The sequence below is a fragment of the Cucurbita moschata genome, unplaced genomic scaffold, assembly GCF_002738365.1.
Source record: "Cucurbita moschata cultivar Rifu unplaced genomic scaffold, Cmos_1.0 Cmo_Scf00006, whole genome shotgun sequence".
In the NCBI taxonomy this organism is placed as follows: Eukaryota; Viridiplantae; Streptophyta; class Magnoliopsida; order Cucurbitales; family Cucurbitaceae; genus Cucurbita; species Cucurbita moschata.
The window spans coordinates 119,010-139,236 of record NW_019268522.1 but is presented as its reverse complement, the minus strand read 5'-3'; the positions used below and the strand labels follow the sequence as shown (position 1 = coordinate 139,236).

General features: G+C 36.6%; 6 protein-coding genes across 9 annotated transcripts in view; 2 read left to right on the top strand and 4 right to left on the bottom strand.

Annotated features, from left to right (window-relative positions):
* Positions 1–1,973, bottom strand: part of LOC111444271 (cytokinin dehydrogenase 3-like) — a 3,862-nt gene extending 1,889 nt beyond the window's left edge. Inside the window, exons 1-3 of the mRNA XM_023082306.1 lie at positions 1,372–1,973; positions 803–930; positions 116–391 (exon numbers count right to left, since the gene is read on the bottom strand). Coding sequence (XP_022938074.1) covers positions 116–391; positions 803–930; positions 1,372–1,969 — 1,002 coding nt within the window. The 5' untranslated portion in view covers positions 1,970–1,973. The remainder of the gene's footprint in view (positions 1–115; positions 392–802; positions 931–1,371) is intronic.
* Positions 1,974–8,125: 6,152 nt separating this feature from the next.
* On the top strand, positions 8,126–8,937 carry LOC111444281. The gene has a single exon (XM_023082324.1). It carries the CDS (start codon positions 8,215–8,217, stop codon positions 8,701–8,703), a length of 489 nt encoding a protein of 162 aa, XP_022938092.1. The 5' UTR covers positions 8,126–8,214; the 3' UTR covers positions 8,704–8,937.
* A 1,929-nt stretch (positions 8,938–10,866) lies between these two features.
* On the bottom strand, positions 10,867–12,790 carry LOC111444283. The gene is made up of 3 exons (XM_023082327.1): positions 12,708–12,790; positions 11,796–12,001; positions 10,867–11,302 (listed from the first exon to the last, which is right to left on the bottom strand). The coding sequence occupies exons 2-3, from the start codon at positions 11,975–11,977 to the stop codon at positions 11,116–11,118; spliced, it is 369 nt and encodes a 122-aa protein (XP_022938095.1). The 5' UTR covers positions 11,978–12,001; positions 12,708–12,790; the 3' UTR covers positions 10,867–11,115.
* Positions 12,777–14,926, bottom strand: LOC111444273 (pentatricopeptide repeat-containing protein At2g15690, mitochondrial-like). Of its 4 annotated transcripts, XR_002710672.1 has the most exons (3): positions 13,447–14,926; positions 13,176–13,232; positions 12,804–12,849 (listed from the first exon to the last, which is right to left on the bottom strand). XR_002710672.1 is itself a non-coding variant. In XM_023082310.1 (2 exons), coding segments are annotated over exons 1-2 (1,377 nt in total). In that variant the 5' UTR covers positions 14,823–14,926; the 3' UTR covers positions 12,777–12,848. The 4 variants fall into 4 exon arrangements, 3 of the variants coding, with proteins under 3 accessions (XP_022938078.1, XP_022938077.1, XP_022938076.1); XM_023082310.1 differs by lacking the exon at positions 13,176–13,232 and having other exon boundaries at positions 12,777–12,849; XM_023082309.1 differs by lacking the exon at positions 12,804–12,849 and having other exon boundaries at positions 13,168–13,232.
* Positions 14,927–15,633: 707 nt separating this feature from the next.
* Positions 15,634–17,287, bottom strand: LOC111444279 (serine acetyltransferase 5). Its single transcript, XM_023082322.1, has 2 exons — positions 16,833–17,287; positions 15,634–16,321 (listed from the first exon to the last, which is right to left on the bottom strand). The coding sequence occupies exons 1-2, from the start codon at positions 17,223–17,225 to the stop codon at positions 15,830–15,832; spliced, it is 885 nt and encodes a 294-aa protein (XP_022938090.1). The 5' UTR covers positions 17,226–17,287; the 3' UTR covers positions 15,634–15,829.
* A 1,578-nt stretch (positions 17,288–18,865) lies between these two features.
* On the top strand, positions 18,866–20,191 carry LOC111444278 (1-aminocyclopropane-1-carboxylate oxidase 1). The gene is made up of 3 exons (XM_023082321.1): positions 18,866–19,042; positions 19,117–19,337; positions 19,410–20,191. Exons 1-3 carry the CDS (start codon positions 18,935–18,937, stop codon positions 19,978–19,980), a joined length of 900 nt encoding a protein of 299 aa, XP_022938089.1. The 5' UTR covers positions 18,866–18,934; the 3' UTR covers positions 19,981–20,191.
* The last annotated feature ends 36 nt before the right edge of the window (positions 20,192–20,227 follow it).

The window sequence follows — 20,227 nt, the reverse complement described above, 5'->3', positions numbered from 1 at the left end:
AAAAAAAAAAAAAAAAAAAAAAAAAAAAAAAAAAAAAAAAAAAAAAAAACAACACAATCATATAAGAATTATCTTTTTTTAGACCTCGGGAGAGAGAAAAGTATTAAATTTTTACCTTGTCTATAGTAGACTGAGTATGATGATCATAATATTTGGCAACCTCGAGGCAATAAATAAGGGAGTTTTGATTAGCCAAAGAGATTACTCTAGGATGATCAGACGGTGGAAAGAACGAGGAACGCCAAGTATCCGGTGAGTCATGATGCAGCAGAACCAAACCCTCCAAATAATCCAGCGCATTCGCTTGTTTTCTTTCATTGAATGAGATCAAACGCTCTTGGTCTTTGGCAAACGCGGAAAAATTAGTGTACAACATTCGTACCCATTTAACCTGCGACCGAATTCCACATCATCATCAGTATCTTCGAATTTCACATGCGTGCGTACATAATAGTACTAATAATAATCATAATTAGCAGACAAAGCATGAGATTAAGAAATAGTAAAACATATGCATGAGAATTAATTTGGAATATGTTCGTATTATTAGATACGACACCGTTTTGATGGTTGGAAATGACAGAAACACTCCCAAACAAAGACGATGATATGTTGGGTGGTTTAGAAGCATCCATAGATTCTTCCTTACTTTTAATCAACCTTACAAACTATATAAAACCTTACTATATATATATATATATAAAAGAAATATAAACCATAATTATAAGAATAAGCCTTTTAAATATTAAAAAAAAACCATAAAATAAATATATATAAAAAAAAGAAAATAAATAAAAATTACCCTCTTTGGAGCTGGTTCCAAAGCTATTCTTGCCCGAGCAATAATCCCAAATTGACCTAAACCTCCAAGGACCGCATGGAATAGCTCAGAATTCTTTTTAGCAGAGCAAGTCACCATATTCCCCTTACCTGCAAATTTAAAAAATGATCATGAGTTTATAATCAAAGAATACTATATTCATGGGTATGATGAATCCTTTTTTAGTATGTCCTAAGCAAAGCCATAAGAGCTTATGCTTGAAGTCGGACAATATCATACCGATAGTCATGTTATCATTAATTGCATGCATGCAATAATAATTTATTTTTAAAAGACAAGCTGTCTATTTGTACAAAATAGACTGGAAACACCTAGTTTGAAAAATACATTTTTTTTTAGAGTTCAAACTCAGGGACCACAAAATAAACAGCTTTGTCATATCATTTAATGATATGTAGAAAAATGTCTGTACTTAATACACATTATGTAACAACCAAACTTGTCCTTTTAATATCGTATGAACAAATAAATTATTTTTTATTTATATTTATATTTAAATACAAAATTACACGTCGTTTCGTTTTCCATACCTGTGACGACATCCATCTCCACCACATTGCTCACTTGCGGCCCGTACCGGAAACTCTGCCCGCTAATCCCGCCATTTGATAACGTCCCCCCCACCGTGATGTACAAATAATCCGTCCACGACACCGGCGTCACCCCATACGCCAACGCCGCATTCAACACGTCAATCCACAGCTGCTCTCCGCCGACGTCGGCGTAAATCTCCCCGGTGGAGCGGAGGCGGGAGATTATAATTCCAGGGGTTTCCCGATTCCGCCGCAAATACGACATGTCGATTACGACGCCGTTTTTGGCCATGGCTTGGCCGCGTACGGAGTGGCCTTGTCCTCTGGCGGCTACCGGAAATGGGATAGGGTTGTTGTAGGAATAATTTATTAGGTGAACGACGTCGTTTATGGAGGTTGGTTGAAGAACCGCAGCGGGGATTTCTTTGACCATATTCCCGTAATCGGAGGAGGCTAAGGTTAAAGATTCGGGATCGTGTACAAGGTTGTTTGGTTGCGGGTGTAGGGTAATCCATGGCTTGGATTTGTTTATGCTGGATTTTAACCGGTTTATGAAGAAAGTGACTATGAAATGAACCGGGAGATTTTCCGTCATGGTGGTTTTTCAAAGGAAAGAAGAATAAAGGGTTTTGTGAATGTTGGTAAGAAATTGGTGGCTCGCTAAGCCAATATTTATAGAGATTTTGGATGAGAATACGACAATATATATATTAATAAAAAAAATAATTGTAGAATTATAATCAATAAATTCGTAAGGTTCTAAGAATTTTTCCATTAAATACGATGTAAATACTCAATCAATTCTACCCATTGATCGAGTCATGAGTTTTAATATCTTTAATTGTAAAAAACGTGTTAATTTTTAAAAATTTTAAAGTCGGTGTAGCTTGACATATAGGGTTTGATGATTTGAACCCGTCACCTTATCTTAATTAGTTAAATTATCTCGTAAAGTTAGTGTATTTTAAATTTTAAAAGATATTTCATATCGTAGTAAGTCAAATATTTTAGATATAATAAGGAAATTAATTTTAAAGAATTGAGTAGCAATAAAGTTGGGGAGAAAAATTGGGCTATTTTTTATTAAAAAAAAAAAAGAAAGAAAGAAAAGAGTTGGCTTAAGGTTAAGATTGGTTGGTGAGGGAAGACTTAACGACGTCGTGCATTGAGTTCGTCTTGGTTTTCAAAGATTTGCAAGGGGGAAGTTTCGGATACTTTTTCTTAATTTAATAAAATTATTTTGTGGAAACAAACGTCATGAAATACACGCGCTACAGAAACTGTACATCGTTTATTTATTTATTTATTTGATTACTCTCCACCGTCCGATCCTTTCCATGGTTAAGATCAGTCAACAAATATTTTTATTTCTAAATTAAATGAAAATGAAAAGAATAATTGAAAAATGTTATATAATAAGATTTGTAATGTTGAGTACTATGGTATGTACGAGAGGCGCATAGCAACTAGAATAGGCATACTTCAATCAACTCATATTCATGCATTTCTAGACATACCTCCGACACATCAATCTATACTAATTTTTCCTATTTATTTCACTTCATTACTAGAACTTGTCACACGTCTGGCATTATTACGACAAACTTCAACCTTACCGGGACTATGTTGTCCTTATAAATTCTTGCTCCTTTTAACACCTTACAATCTTGTAAAGATGCCCTTGTTTTTTTATCACCTTACGGGCCCTATGTTGTCCTTCGAAATTCAGCTATGCTGCCCATGGTTTGATTTGGTTGGTCGTAAACAAGACATATATAAATGAACCCTCCGAAATAAAAATATTATTTAATTTATAGATAGTCCAAAAGTTATACATCTATAAAGAAAATTGTCTAACAGGATCTAGATTTGGTCAAAATTTCAATAGTGTTTGAGTCCCACATTTTTTAAGTGAATTGAAAATTTTGCATGTTCAAAATGGTTTTGTTTTATTTTGTTGGGTTTTGAGGAAGATTATAAGAATATATGAGATGTTTAGGTCAAGGATGATTTGTTAAACGGGTAAGTTTCCATTGATTCAAATAATTTAAAATTGTACATTTATTTTGAAAGTATTAGCTGGGCATCTCAATCCATCAAACCATACATTATAAATAATGTGATTTTGATATGCATGTGCGTAACACATCTTAATGGCTCAATATTTTAAATCATTTACAATATGGTTGGGTATCGTATCAACCAATATTTTATTATAAAAATATTTCGATGAGCCACGGTGGTGGCAAAGTAGTTGGCAGTGTTAGATGAACACGACTCTCCACAGTAGTATGATATTGTCCACCTTGAGCATAAACTCTCATGACTTTGTTTTGGAGTTTTCTAAAAGGTCTCATACCAACGGAGATAGTATTCTCTAACTATAAACCTATAATCATTCTCTAAATTAGCTGATGTGGAACTTTCATCCAACGGGCAGCGGAAAAGACGAGCGGTGGTCTAAAGTGTGAGTTGTAATTGTTTATAGGGTTTTAGGTCAATTATTTTGAATTAAGTTATTGGAGTTTTGGCCTACCATATTGGAAACTTAAGACAACATCACGTGAGAGAGAAGAGGAGGGCAATTGGGGAAGTTGGAAGCTGCCTAGAGTGTGGGGTGCGTTACAGCCATAGGTTACGGCATCAGACAACCCTCCCTTCATCGTATATATATAAAGACATAACCGAACAAAAGTGGCATAAATTCAATCATATCCCTTCCTGCCTTTTTTTTATATCGAGGATTGTTGAGAGAGAAGTCCCGAGTGGCTCAATTTTATTATAAGTAAGGAATAAGATGTGAGATCTCAGGTCGGTTTAGTAGACGAGTTTTAAAAACCTTGAAGGAAGTAAAAAAATGAAAGCCTAAAAAGAATAATACCTGCTATCGGTGGGCTTGGGAGATTACAAATGACATTAGAATCAGACACCAGGCGATGTGTCATTGAGGAGGTTGAGTCTCAAAGGGGGTGGACACTAGGTCATATTGCAGCGAGAGGAGGTAGAACCCTGAAGAGTGGACACAAGGAGATGTGCCAGTAAGGACGCTAGGCTCTGAAGGAAGAGGGTGGATTGGAGGGTCCTAGGTTGATTGGAGAGAGAAATGAGTGCCAACGAGGACTTTGGGCTTAGAAGGGGGTGAATTGTGAGATCCCGTTGAATTGGAAGGAATAAGTTCGATAGTGGATAACGAAATCTTTGCGATCTTCTCTATCTCATGAATGGGAGTCCACTTTGAAATCATTTGGTAAAATGCCCACCCGTAACCTATCAAATAAAGTACATTACATAGTCCGTTTTAGGGATTGGCGATTTACCCATTCAGTGACTTTAGCACTATTGAGTCGGGTGAATTCAATAATAGACGTTTGTTGGCATTCCAGCCTTCCTTCTCCTTTTCGGGCCTACCCAAAAGGGAATCCAGTGTTTCTTAAAAAAAAATTTGAGGTAAAATCATACGTCCATTCATATTTATTTATTAATATAATTATTTAGGTGGCACATGTTATTTCCCTCCTTAAAATATATAAACATAAAGCTTTTGGCGAAAAGTCGTCTGTGGTGTAATATGTTGGCCAAAATGAGGACAAAATTAATAGTAATAAGTTAGCAAAAATCAAAATCACATTGATTTTATAAAATCTTTCCAACATCGTGCCTATAAATAACAACAAAAACATGTAAATCAAACACAAACACCATTCTATAGGGTAACATATATTTACCATTGACGATATGTTGAGGTAACTAATGACGTGGAGGACTGTCGTCCAAATTTTTCAAACGAAAAAGGCCAAAACGTCATTTCGAATAGTTGATTTAAATTTGACAAAAGATGCTTTAAACGTCTAAACATATATATAAAGTTGGAATGAAACGAATCTCGTCCATATTTATGAATTCATATATTTTTATTAAATTAGAGACAAAATCGTTGTCGATCGAGCAATAAAGTTAGGAGGCTAAAAATGGTATAGTGGTAGGAGAAATTGAAGATGTGATTTGGGAGGGATGTGTCACGTCCAAGACATGCGGATGCTTCCGTATTTGGGAACAATTGCTGCAAACATAAACAAAACATAACAGTGACTCATAAAAAAACATTTATTTGTTTTTTTATTTATTTATTTTTATGGAATTATTTAACCAGAAGACTTTGTATGCTTTTGAAATTAATATCAATTAATTAAGCTTATAAGACTGAAAATTAATTAATGATTTATTAAATTTTCATTATATGCTTTGATATTACCATGTTTTTTTTTTTTTTTTTGTAAAAAAAACATTTTAAACTTTTTTCGTGGGTTGTAGCATTGTGCACGTGGCATGGTTGTTTGACAGCCAATCATCAATTTTTGATACCATATTTCTTCAAAAATATTTTTATTTTAAAAAATACGTTAGAAATCAATATTGTCTACTCTTAAAATAATTTATAAAAATATGGTAAAAATCACAGATATTGATGGTAGTGTAACATTGTCTAATTTTAAAATAATTTATGCTTTTGGTTCTTTTTAAAAAAACATTATATTAGTAGAGACAATGTTCTATACTTGTAAACTTATGATATGATCTTCCTCTTAATTAGAGGATGTGAGATTACTCCTTTCGGTAATCTTCAACACCTAACTTTTTTACTTAATAATTATGACCAATCTCACCACCTAATTAACACCAAGTAAAATCTCCTTGTGCTTCAAGACTCCATAGGAACAACAAAGAGTGTGCTAAACTATTAGCAGGAGTCCAAAGTGGGACAGTTAAGAAGTTGCATCCTTCCAAATAGGAAATTGCCAATCCATGGGTATACCATGAAGTTTTAAAGGTTGTACCTGTAAACCAACCTCCTACGGCAAAATGGGCACAAGGAAAGAGTAATAATAGATCAGACCAACCTACAAAAACGAAACGGTCCCTCCGTAACCCGTCATCATAAAATAATTTTTTTTTTCTTGGTCTTCCCATAAATTTCAAATCATTACCAGAAATTTCTCGAATTTGTTTGCCATTTTCATAAATATATATTATTAACAACTCTAAGTTTTATATTATCTAGTTCTTGTAATTAGTCAAACTTATTGTCTTTTTTTTTTGCTTCTTAAAATAAAAAATTTAAATATATAATATTTTAATCAATTGAGTTATACTTAACACTACAATTTTAATAAAATTAAAATGGTACAAAAAAACAAAACAAACAAACAAAAAAAAAACATGGGAACAAATGAATCCAAAATGAGCTCAAATCAATGTTTTGTCGAAAGGAAAGCAGGTGAGGAGTTCTAAGGATGTCTCCTTGTCCCATCTCATTTCCAAACCTTCCACGTGAATTACCTCACCTCTCAACTTAACCTGTTTATTTATTTGTTTATTTATTTTGGTTTGTATTCCATTTTCTAATAAATTTCTTCATTTTTAATTAAAATATATCGCATCAACTCATAACTCTTGATTTGATATCACAATATCAGGTCCATTAACAACAATATTTTTATTTTTTTATTATTTGGACTGGATAAGATCAAGATCTTCTGTTGGGCCGAATTTTGAGGTGGGTTTGAGGCCCAATAAGGTTGGACGGAGAAAGTAAATTTATGGGCCTCATTCGATCTGTTGGGCCATGGCCCATTATTATATCCGGTCTCCCGACCCGACCCGACCCGATCTTAAATTTCTATTATTATTATTATTTTTAATGGTGATAGTGAGACAAATAGTGGTGCGACAGTAGGGAAGAAATGGAGTATAGGTTTCTGAGTCTATAGCCGTACACACCCTTTGCATTCCATTAATGGTCGCCGCCACATACACTACTGTTATTTCTCTTTGACGCTCTTGCCCTTTGACCATTCCCTCTCTCCCTTGACTAGGCAGCCCATTTTGGAGATTCCACCTATTCTTCCCATCTATGATCCGTCCTACCTAATTCCACCCTTTTATTTACCACCGTACGATACCCCGTCCCGACCTGACACGTCATCGTCTATTCCACGTGGCACTCTCCCATCGCTTTCTCTGCCCCCTTGGATAAAATGTATATGCCTCATCCCAACCTCAACCCAAATGCATTTTAAATTACTCTCTTTTTTCCTCGTATAGTTTAAGCGATCATTTCATTGGGACCGAGATATGACTCAGACTCTAATGAAAGATAATAGTGGGGAAATTGGGATATACCCGTGAACATATTTGAATTAATACGAAGAACTCTTTCTCTTAAGCCAACGTACCGAGTCACTCTGTTGACATAATGGTCTATTGTAGCATAGTGAGCCGTCAACAAAAATTCTCAAATTTTTATTTTAATTCAATGTTTTCATCAGAGTTCTCAATTGAACTATAGCATTGAACATCTTTTGTCTTATTGTTTCCACGTGTACACATGCACTTTGATGGGTCACCTTTTGCAAGTTTCACGCTAATCGCCCGGGTCAACGAAGTAGCGGTTTTTTAATATTTTTTTTTTTTAACTTAGTTTGATATTTATATTCAATTTTTATAAAAATAAACCCCAAAAAATAAACATTACAAAGTAAGCAACAAATATTTTGGTTTTTTGTAGCCTTTTTCTTTTTAAAATTATTGAAAACGACAGTTTCGTGCATCAAACGGCTGGCGTGGTATCGGAGAGTGGGGCCGGAAAATGGACGGTGTAGATTATTTCGACGTTTTACACGCTGCCTCGAGATTGCATTATTACAAAAACAACCTAACAAACCGGATGGATGTATTTTCGCCTCGTCACTTTTCAAATAAATTCACCACACTCAGACTTCCACAACACTCTCAGCGACCTCCACATTTTGTTTTCTCCCTCTCTCTCTCTCTCTCTCTCTCATGGAAGAAACGCGGAAGAGGCATGATTTTGTTCCGGCGGAGAACTCGACGCAGAAGAGGCCGCGAGCGGCGGCGGCGGTGGAGGATGTCGGTAACGACATTCTGGCATGGATTTCGGTGGAAGAGGAGACAGTCGGCGAACTCATGATGCTTCTGGACGACGCTGAGAAAAGCCGGCCGATGGCGGAGAAAGTGAAGTTCATTGACGATCCGTACTCATCGGCGATGATTTTTCAATCATCGTCGTCGTTCGTTACGATCAATGGAAACGAAGAGAGTTGCGGTTCGTCTTTCTCGGAATCGGACTCGTCGGTGATGGCAAGCGTGGACATGAACGGAGCGAGGATCAAACTGATGGAAATCGATTCTGCGACTGTGGAGAAATGGAAGTTATGGAAGTCGGAGGAGGCGTCGTCCATATCGGAGGGATCCAGTTGGGATGAGGATGATTTAGCGAGGTTCATCGGCGATGAGGAACATATTTTCTGAAACGTAGGGGAAATGAAAACGGCTAGGGTTAGGGTTTACGGTGGAGAAGAAGAAGACGAAGAAGAAGAAGGTAAGGATTGAGATGTAATTTTGGTGTCCAACACTGTGAATAGAGAATATACACAGAGAGTTAGTAAGATAGAATCGAAATGAAAAACGACTTGTCGTTTTGGGAAATTGTGTTGGTTAGTGCGCATGTGAACTTCAAAAGAAACTTCACGATTTTCCGATTTTCTTCCTCCTTTTTTTTTTTCTTCTTTTTTTTTTTTTGAAAACTCTCAAATCACATTGTTCGATTTGTCGTATTATAACTTAAAATGAGTTTTAAAATATTTTTATTATCGTTATTATTATTTTTATTTAAATAACCCTTCTTGACCTTGTTAATAGCATTGTAGGTTTTAATAATCTCGTGAGGGTCATTTAATATTCATATTTGTTTGTTTTTCGTATTTATTTTTGAGTTTATGTTATTTCGGCGTAGAATGCTTTAAAATATTGTTATTGTTATGGTTTTTATATTTTTATTTTTTTTATAATAATAATTTATGGCAGTAAAAAAAACATCTTAAAGATACAAATTACTGTTTTTGTCCTTTATTGATATTGTGGTCAATAATATAATAAAGTTCCTTTATTATTATTAAAATTTGAGAAAATAATAAATTTAATAGGTTTTTAAGCAAAATTAGTTGGGTAGCAATGGTAGGGTGGGTAATTAATTTAGAGAGGCTTGTCTGATTTTATTTTCCATTTTAGCTCTATAATTATTTAATAAGTCACTAATTATTATATTATTATTAAAGGTTAAAATTTGATTTGGACACTTCCATTCCATAATCTCAATCCTATTTTATTTAGGATTAGTTGAATTGATATAATAATTTATATACCATTACTAAAACATATAAATGATTATATTACTAAAACTACCATTAAATTCAATTACTAAAATAGCTAATCAAGTACATGTTTGTCTTCTTTTGTCCTGACATTAATTTTATAGGTACCTTTTGGTTAAAATAGAAATTGATAATTACGTCTAAAAGTTTCACATTATTAAATTACAATGAATTAATTTTATAGTAGGACAGTCTACTAAATTATTTTATTTTATTGTAAATATTTAAATTAGGGCTGTAATAATTAAATAATTAATTTGGTACGTGAATTAAAACTTAACCTACGAAACTGAGCTCGGCCCTAACTTCAAGTGGGCCGACCTATTACTACCAACTCTATTTCTAGGGATATTAAAAATAGACACTAATCTATTAAAAAAAGCCGAGTTGATTTTTTTTTTCTATAAATATTTTGTTTTATTAATAAATTTATAAATTTAATTTCAATTTCATAGATTGTAAACTTAAATACACCAGTTTTAGTTTTAGTTTTGGGGAGGCTACACGAGTGTTGAAGACAAGCTCGAAGAGGGCAGAATAGGGCCCCCAACCATAACCTCAGAAGTCGGGTTTTTGACAAGAGTTTCACATGTTGGAATTATGATTCTAGAATTAAGTTTGTTTATATGAAAGATAAAAATTTACCAAATTTTGTGTCAACCAAATACTCAACGAACTATCTCCAAGGCCTTATATCCACACTCCAAAATGACGTCTACTCAAGAAAGAGTGAAAATGCCTCAAAATGTAGGAGTAGACATGGTGTCCACTCTCAACCACTCTTAGGCTCTGTGGCTTAAACGAACTACCCTGTGGGAACATACATGTGTCATAGCATGGGCGAGCATTTCGGGCGTCTTCCTTTTAAAGGGGTCTTTCATAGACAATGCACCAAACTACACATGGTACCATTTCAAAAGTTTTTTCTTTCTCAAGCCATTTCATAACCCCTCAACTTTGGTATGAACTACTAATTTGCACATATAAGTAACTTACTTATAGGCTATTATTACTGATTCTCAAGGCATATACCGATCCTCAACGTAAACCAAAATCCATTCAAAACTAGAGGTGATTTAAAAAACTTTCACATGGGAGAGATGAACTTGATATTGAAGATTTCGAATGGAACACCCAAATACAAAGATTGCACAATGACATACCTCTAGTTCTACGTACAACCTGGCACATCATCTGGGAAAAAGCTCCAAGAAAAATGTAGGGAAGTTGCAGCAAAAGCCACATCTTGTATGGAGGTTTCACCAAATCAGATTTCCAGTTCATAGTTAGTAACTGGATTTATCAAGAACATGCATCAATTTGAACAACGCAAGAATCCTTTATAGTCCCCCTCGGAATTCATGGGCTATTATTAATCTATCAGAGTTGCTCGCAGAATTCTCAACTTAATTAAAAAGAAAAAGAAAAAAATTATATGCGAAGTACCCGCAGAAAAGAGAAGGGAATTCGCCATTGTCGACATCCCTTCCACAAATGACTATGAATGTCCTCAGACATAATAACCTGTGAATGTAAAGCCCCTTCCAACGATCTCACCAGCACAAAACCATGCAAAACACTCAAGCCCGAACAAGGCCGCGATGCCAGCATCTTCAACTTTCAGCTCCTGCCGGTTCTTCCACAAGTTTTTAACACAATCAAGTTCTTTCCAGAATGATTCATATCGGCCTGGGATGCTGCATTATAAACATAATGTGCAAAATCAGTGAGTAAAGCAATGAAGTGAAGCTTAGGACAAGTATTTTAGGATATGAACATCGAGTGGGGGATAATACAGAATTCATGCACCGATAGTAGATACTTTCGTGCTCCCATTTTAGGAATAAAAAAATGCTATCATACTAAGCACAGTGCTACAGGTGAGAGGGGATTCATTCCCACGAATAACAAATATGTATACTGTTCCATGAATGGAAACAGGTCCATGAACTATAATTCTCACGAGTGGCTGCGCAGTTCAACAAGTGGTGCGATGCTTAGAAGCAAAGTTGAAATCAATATAGAAACAGACGAGTTTCTAAAACACAATTGTATCAGTTGAATGCCAGTAAGATACTAAAACTAAGCTAATAGGTATGATCCCAAGAACACATGAACACGAAAACGGTAGGAATTCTTCAACAACCAAGGAAAAGGTGCAAGAATAGCATGAGTATTGAAGGTAATAACCTAGCAAGACGAGTATAAAACAACTGCTCTGAAAGCAAGCTGCATTTCTCCACAGTAGCTGGTTCTTGGATGTATTGCTTGTTCTGCTCCAACAACTGCTTGTAATAGGAGGACCCGTGCTTGATAGCAAATTGAGAAGCTTTACAAGCCTTGGATTGCAACTGATGCAACTTGGACGCCATTAAATCCAAAAGAAAGCTAGAAAACTGCAGCCAAGAGATAAAAAATTAAATTAAAGACATGTCGAAAACAAGAACATATTTATCAACCTCTACAAAACATCGATTATCCTGACGTTCCTAACAATGAATAAATACCCAAAAAAATGGCTTCTCAGACAAAATCAGAAGTGAAAAGAGATCTAGAAAACCACTGCCGTGTGACAAAATATGTTTCTTCGTTAAGCACAAAAATCAACGTGGAGCAGGCAAAATGGAGTAACTCGAAATTTACTACCGTCACATGAGTCGGAAAATAAGATCCAGAGAAACCATTCCGCCATAAATAGCACCCTAAATCACAAACATTTTCCCTCCGAACTTAGGAAATAGAAAGTTTTAGTGTAGTCAATTTTCAAACTAACAAACGGCTAAAACCCTAATCAAATTCCAATATCGAATATTCGAAACAACAATCCAAAGACATAGAAAAAAAAAAAAAGAAGAAGAGATTTCCACCATTATACAAATAAGGCGCAGTATTTATACGACAGAGAAGATGAAAAGATCATATAAAAGAAAGAGAAAAACACAGGATACAGGAAAAGGCAAAACCAAGGATCAAATCAGACGGGGAGGAAACGGATGGAAAAAAGAAAATTAGAAATCAGAAAATAGAAGAGAATGTGAAAGGCGTTCAGCTTCAAGAAATAGCAAAAGAGACGATGAGGGAGGAGGAGATTGAGGAACTGACCTCCTTTCTGTCGCCGCTAGTGGGAGAAAGTGGAGCTCCGACACCGTGAAGAAGAGAGAATGAGGAATTGGGATCTTGAGAATTTCAATGGAACGACGGACTACGGAGCGAGGACTTCTTCCACCCAACCCTGGGCCTGCTTCTTTTAACCTCGGCCCACAAAAATTTTAATCCAAAGGGTATTTTAGGAAATTTAATTTTAAGGATGTGCTGTCATTTCTAATTAAATATTAAATATTTATTTGCATAATTTCGACTAATAATACTTTTATTATTTAATTATTCTCATGTCCAACCCCTTCTTAAATTTTCTCATTTTCTACCCATAAAACCTTTATTATATTACATTCCATGCAAAAGTCAAAAAGTTTTTAAAAACTAAAACTTAGATTAAAAATTTGTTACGCTACTTACCAGAAATTTTTTAGATTTGCATTAGAACTCGAATCCTCAAAATCTAATGTTTACCATGAATATTCATCTTTCAATCTACTCTCGACCTTCTCGACGGAATGGCTTCGCTTTCTATCATAAAATTATTGGGAATTGTTAGAAGAGGACAATATTGGTAAGAAGCTTTTCGGGGAAACAAAAAACAAAGTCATATGCTTAGAGTGGACAATATCATATCATTGTGGAGAGTCAGTGAGAAAGGAAACACGAGAAAATGAAAAACAATGGAGTCAATATTACCAAGGAAGCCAAAATATGATTGTGTATATACAGTTGATGTATTTACCAATAATCCCCACAAGAGCACTTGCCGTCTTTGAAGTGATGAAACCGCTTATTATCTCTAACAATCAACTCTCTTCCAACAATCTTTGACATGATCTTGATTGCATTGTGACAATCGCCGCAGATCCGAAGATTCTTGATGATTCTCAGCGTCGTTCTCGCAGGCGTACTGATCAATCCGTAAGCAATGGCTAACCGCTCGCTATGGTATTGCAAAGCTTGCTGTTTAGCCTCCTCATCAATGTCATGAAGCACATATCTTGTATCTGGCACATACCCTGCTTCTCTCATTTGTCCATTCAATCCTTTTAGCTTCCCCCCTTCCCCCTCTTCTTTGTAAGGCATTGCACATCTGAACTCCCTCACTCTGTCCTTCTCCTCCAACATGTTGGTGGCCGATTGCTTCCTTGGGGGAAGGAGCGGTGGCTTGGCAGCCGTGGGCGCCATGGACGGGTCATAAGAGAATATCAGCTCTTCGGCTCGATCTTCAAGCTCGATGTTTCCATGGAGTCGAGCGTAGATTCTAAGGGCATCCCAGATTTTGGCTGTGGGGTTGATGGGAATTTTCTTAATGAACTCTTCTGCTTCAATCAAATGGCCAGATTTCCCAAGAACATCAACAACTCCCAAATAATGTTCGATTTCAGGAATGATTCCATATTCATTTTCCATCGAGTTAAAGTAAAATAAACCTTCCTCCACAGCTTCAGCCATGGCACAAGCTGCTAACACCACTAGAAATGTTTCAGAATTTGGCTGCAATCCCACACTCTTCATTCGCTCAAACAAGGCCAACCCACCATCTCCTTCCCCATTCTCTCCATACCCCTTGATCATCAAATTCCACGTCCTAATATCCCTGTCAGGCATTTTATCAAACACCCTACGCGCATCTTTCATACAGCCACAACAAGAGTACATTTCAATCAAGTTATTGTTCAATCCCACATCCCCACTAAATTTCGTCCCTTTCAACAGCCTATCCACCCTTCTCCCAGCCTCAAGCAACTTAAAATTGCAACAAGAATTCAACAAAGCTGTACAAATACCATAATCAAGATTAGCACCTTGGCCAATAAATTCCAGAACGTCCATTACCTCACCCGCCTCGCATAGAGCCACTAAATCCACCGTCGACGGAAGACTAAGAACTGAATCGCTCGTCCGGTTCTGAGATTTGGAGAGAGTGTTCGTCGTGGTTTGGCCGTCGTAGCGGCGAGCCGGCTTCCGGTTGCTGGAATTGGAGAGAGAATTAGGGCAGAAGAGCGTGGGTCGGAAGGATTTGACCGCGGGAGAGTGAAATGGGATGATTCGCGATGTGAAATTGGTAGTGATAATGGAGTTTGGAGTGGTCTGAGAAGGAATCGAGGAAGCCATTGGTGTGCTGTTTTTGTTATCTTAAAAGGAAGAGCGTTGGTGGGGGCATACAGCCCAGAAGATGGCCAAGAACTTTGTTGAGATAATCGGACGTGTAGAAACAAAATATCTGGACTTCATAAATGTCCAGGATTTTTTTTTTTATATTTTAATTCTATCGTAATTAAAATTTTAAATTGTTATATCAAACCTAAAATTGAAATGAGGAACGCTTAACCCGAATATTTGCATTATGGTACGATATGATTGTTAGACAAACACGACTCTCCACAATGGTATATGAGAATATTTACAGTATGGTATGATATGATTGTTAGACGAACACGACTCTCCACAATGGTATATGATAACTGCCTACGAAGAGGCCTAACTCCTTTTTCTTTTGGAGTCATTTGTTCGTCATTTGAGGATTTACCAATCTATTAGTACGACTAAGTTTAGGGAATGACTTTGATATCATGTTAGACGAACACGACTCTCTACAATGGTACGATATTGTCTACTTTAAGCATACGCTCTCGTGGATTTGCTGTGGGCTTCCCCAAAGGCTTTATACCAATGGAGAGAGTATTATTTATTTATAAATCCATGATCATTCCCTAAATTAGCCGAGACTTTTATCATCCAACAATGATAACTCGAATATTGGCGGTATGATCTTATAACCCGAATAATAGTTGACATTTGTAAGAAATATATGCAAGTGATGAGTCTGTGAATCATGAACAACTGATATTTTAGTTCAACAAGTATAATCTTTTTGAAATAATTAAAAAAACAAAAAAGTGGTAACTCTAACCAAGGAGTATGCTAGTTTGAAGCTAATTAGTATTTGATTTATTTGCCAAAACTCAGAGACTGATCAAGAAGTACGGCGGCAAAAGAGTGTGAAATATACGAAAAGGGAAACCATAAAGCTAGGTCGATGTATCCTGTTCTAATGGCTGCTACAGCCATGACAATGCCAGAGAGGTGCAAATGCATATCACTCATGCTATAAAGTACTATCAAATTATGTAATCTGACCATTCCGAGATGAACGACGTATGGTCCATCGACTCTCCAGGGATGTCCTCCAGCTGCGATGGCTTCTCCTTCCCTCCCACCAGCCGTGCGGGATTGCCCACTGCAGTCGTCCGTGGTGGCACGTCAATGAGCACCACTGACCCCGCACCGATCTTAGCTCCTTCTCCGATCTTCACATTGCCCAGAATTGTGGCTCCAGCGCCGATCAAAACCCCGTCGCCGATCTTTGGGTGCCTGTCTCCACACATCTTTCCTGTCCCTCCAAGAGTGACATGGTGAAGAATTGATACATTGTTGCCTATCACTGCAGTCTCACCTACTACTAGCCCGGTGGCGTGATCCAACATAATGCCTTTCCCAATCCTTGCTGCTGGGTGAATGTCGATGGCGAAGACATCGGAGATGCGAGATTGAAGTGCCAGAGCTAGCGGCCTGCGTGATTGAGTCCACAGCTTGTGAGCCACACGATGAGCCTAAAAGAGAAATCACTAACTGTATTAGTAAAATCAAATAGTCCATATATTCATATAATGTTCAAAACAAAAGAAACACAGAGCATTTAACATAAGGAAGTTACTTCTCTTTCCCTCTATAGTTTAGTTGTAATTCATAATATGATTCAATTGTTATACTTGTTCCTAGTTTATATTCAAACAAAGAACTTGTTCCTAGTTTATATTCAAACAAAGAATCAGTACATGAAAAGGAAATCCGTATTCTTAATTCATTATATTGTTACTTTTGTATTTCTCGTGCTTTAATCCGGTAGTAGTAGTAGCCCGTCAACTCAGAAAAATCACAATCTTCGAATCAATTCCAGAGTCTGTTCAAATCTATCGAACAATTCAATTTTCATCTCACGAAACCAAAACCCTAAGAATCCCTAATTTAGGGCAAAATGCTTTCAATCCCTAATAATTCAATCAACAGAAAAAACGCCATTTCACCAAATTCATGAGCAAATTGGAAATTGCAACTTCTAACCTGGCACGACAAGAATCCTTTGTAATTAAGGAGGCAGTGTGAAAAGGAAACGCATGCCGGATCACGTTCTCGAGTCGCTCGCAGATCCGCAATGGCGGCGGATCGTAGAGTGGGATCAGTGGAGAAAGCGTTGAGGAAAAGATCATAAAGAAGAGTGGAAAGAAGAGTAGAGGAGCAAAGTTTGTTCCCTAAATGAAACGAAAGCGATCTCTCAAGCGATGAATGTGACAAAATCGTCGAGTAAAGATAGCTCGCCAACGCCGGTTCTGACTCGGCGTCTCGTCGCGCCTCGGCTTTAATCTGCGCCCACAGCCACATCTCGTCGTCGTTCGCAGTAGGCTCCATCGCCGTCGCCGGAGACTGACACGAAAATCGAAGCTTGCCGACTGGCATAGCCGGCTTTAGGAGGTGCAGTGAGTGAACTAAAAACGACGACGATACAAACAACAGATAAATCAAAAATATAGAATTATGCTAAATTCTAAAATAAAATACTTAAAACATTATTATATTCTTTCCAAAAATTTTAATTTTAACATTCTAATAATTATTATTTTTTATTTCATGTCTAAATCGAGTAAAAAAGAACAACATTTTGAATAATCTTTTTTTATCATAAAGATAATTTTGGAATGTTTTTTTTATAAAAGTAACACTATTTTTTAAACAATTGCAAAGTAAAAACTATTTTTTTATAATTTAGTATAAAACTTTTAAATCAGATGAATTTACAAAACTACCCTTCTAACGAATAAATATTTACAAAAATGTTTCTTAATTATTACTTATTTTAATCTTTAAAATAAATAATTTGCTTGTATTTTAAATATTTTGATTATTTTTATTTTTGTACAAAATTAAATGAAAAAAAAAAACAAAAAAAACAAGAGGGCCAAGTTGGAATTTAAACCATTTGTTTAACTAAAATAAATTTCTTGGAAATTTAAAATTATTGTTTATTTGTCCGCTGAATTAAAGGAAACTAAACTATGGGCGAGGAATTAAATGATGCAATGTGTTTAGACATAAACTTTTTATTTTAATGCCTACGAAAATCAAATAATAATGATGTGTTTCCAATATTGCCCCTCTAAAGCCGAAATGTGTGAATTGAAAAGGTTTGCGTCCCTGGTTTTGAGGTCAAACTAACTCCTTTAAACTCATACCCATATCGTAAAATCAAAGCTTTTGATTCCATGATTTTGAATGCCCAGTTTTGTTAGCAGCACGCAGAATCATAAAAGGCTGTATTACCCAGTTGAATTTTTTAACTTAGATTCATGCTCTTGGTTGGTTGATTGACTCTTGTATCCTAATGCCACGATGTTCTAGCGGAAGCAGAAACAAGATCGATTGTACTTACATATCCATGAACAAAAATTTGGTTGGGAGATACTAAATTCTCGTACATCCACCCGTGGTAGCCAATCACTGTAACCAAAGTGTGGTATCTTTCGGTTCTTTGATGATGAATTATTTATCTACTTGGTGTCTATTGGATGAACACGACTCTCCACGATAGTACGATATTGTCCACTATGAGCATAATCTCTGTGACTTTGCTTTGGGCTTCCCCAAAAGACCTCATACTAATAGAGAGAGTATTATTAGCGGTTGTGGGACTTTCATCATCCAATCGTATCTACTGGTTATATGTGCACTATGGCAGATGGACCTATTTGTTGACGTTCAACATTGTAGTTACTATTGCATTGTCTATTAAAGCAAGAGCAGTCACGAAAACTTTTGAATAAACTATTTGGATACATATCTAAGTTTTGAGACTTTGAGTCATTGTCATTTTGTATTTAACTAAAAACAATTGGGAGAAATTTGGTTAGAGAGACTTTGCCGTGCGAGAGATCATTTGTAAACACTTTTGTTACAGTGATTGGTTACTACCATCTGAGAATTTATTCTCTCCGAATGAAGGTCTATACAAATTTTCGTCTCTTTATTTCATTTATGTTTATAGGTGTGTGAGTACAGTCGATCTTACTTCCGTTACAACGAAGAAAAGGGTAATCTTCAAAGAATAAAAAAGATGGGAAGGGAAGGCCTATATATACTCCACACGTTTCACCATTCTTCTACACTTGGGTATGAAGATGAAGATCCCCACCATTGATTTCAGTGAGGTGAACGGAGACAACAGGGCCAGAGCCTTGTCCGTCCTTCACGACGCTTGCCTCAATTGGGGCTTCTTTATGGTACCATCTTCATATTTTTGAATATCTGTTCTTCGTGTTCATCATGTAAATGGATATGTGTTCTTGTTGCGCAGATAGAGAATCATGGAATTGAAGAAGCTGTGTTGGAGAAGGTGAAGCTATTGGTGAACGCACACTATGATGAGACAATGAAAGACAAGTTTTATGATTCAGAAATGGCCAAAAACTTGGGCAAAATTCCCTTATCTGATGTGGATTGGGAATCGATGTTCTTCATTTCCCATAAACCAACCTCTAATATCTCTCGATTTCCCAACATCTCGGATCATCTTTGGTAATTTCCCCTTCTAAATTAGCTAAATTAAATCATATTTTGTGAAGGAACTAACGAATCATAGACGAACAGCAAAGCAATGGAAGAAGAGTATATACCTCAGCTGGTAATGATAGCAGAGAAGCTTGCAGAATTAATGTGCGAGAACCTTGGCCTGCAAAAGACACATATTAAGCAGCTATTCAATGGAACTAAAGGGCCTTCTGTCGGAACAAAAGTAGCGAAATACCCAGAATGCCCTCTGCCGGAGCTCGTGAGAGGGCTCCGAGAGCACACCGACGCCGGCGGAATCATCCTCCTACTACAAGACGACAAAGTCCCGGGACTGGAGTTCCAGAAAGACGGCGAGTGGTTCAAAATCCCGCCGTCCAAGAACAACGCCATTTTCGTCAACATCGGCGACCAAATCGAGGTTCTGACCAACGGCAAATATAAGAGCGTTTTGCACCGCGTTTTGGCGGAGAAGGAGGGGAGTCGGCTGTCGATTGCTACGTTTTATAATCCGGCGAGCGACGCTGTTATTTCACCGGCGGCGGAGGCTCTGTATCCTGGTGGCTATACGTTTGAGGATTATTTGAAATTTTATAACACTAGGAAATTTGGAGATAAAGAGAAGAGGTTTGGATCGATGAAGAACATGTGAGCGTCACGGCGCTTTTGTTGACTTTACGTTTTCAAGGATTATGTATGCTATGGTCTCTTGCTTGCTTCGTCCTTTTGTTTCTTAATAATAAAAGAGAGAGAAATAGACCTTTCCCTAACAGGAGAAGACCAAGAAGTCGATATCCAGTGTTGGCTAATTTAGAGAATGATCACGAGTTTATAAGTAAAGGAATACATCTCCATTGGTACGAGACCTAAGTCATGAGAGCTTATTCTAAAAGTAGACA

Bases quoted from the DNA above. Each gene is read 5' to 3' on its own strand.
- LOC111444281 (XM_023082324.1), top strand. From the start codon at position 8,215: ATGGAAGAAACGCGGAAGAGGCATGATTTTGTTCCGGCGGAGAACTCG.
- LOC111444283 (XM_023082327.1), bottom strand. From the start codon at position 11,977: ATGGCGTCCAAGTTGCATCAGTTGCAATCCAAGGCTTGTAAAGCTTCT. The intron at 11,303-11,795 runs GTTATTACCTTC...TTTATAATGCAG, and splicing joins TTTTATACTCGTCTTGCTAG to CATCCCAGGCCGATATGAAT.
- LOC111444273 (XM_023082308.1), bottom strand. From the start codon at position 14,822: ATGGCTTCCTCGATTCCTTCTCAGACCACTCCAAACTCCATTATCACT.
- LOC111444279 (XM_023082322.1), bottom strand. From the start codon at position 17,225: ATGCCAGTCGGCAAGCTTCGATTTTCGTGTCAGTCTCCGGCGACGGCG. The intron at 16,322-16,832 runs GTTAGAAGTTGC...TTTCTCTTTTAG, and splicing joins AAGGATTCTTGTCGTGCCAG to GCTCATCGTGTGGCTCACAA.
- LOC111444278 (XM_023082321.1), top strand. From the start codon at position 18,935: ATGAAGATGAAGATCCCCACCATTGATTTCAGTGAGGTGAACGGAGAC. The intron at 19,043-19,116 runs GTACCATCTTCA...CTTGTTGCGCAG, and splicing joins TCAATTGGGGCTTCTTTATG to ATAGAGAATCATGGAATTGA. The intron at 19,338-19,409 runs GTAATTTCCCCT...ATAGACGAACAG, and splicing joins AACATCTCGGATCATCTTTG to CAAAGCAATGGAAGAAGAGT.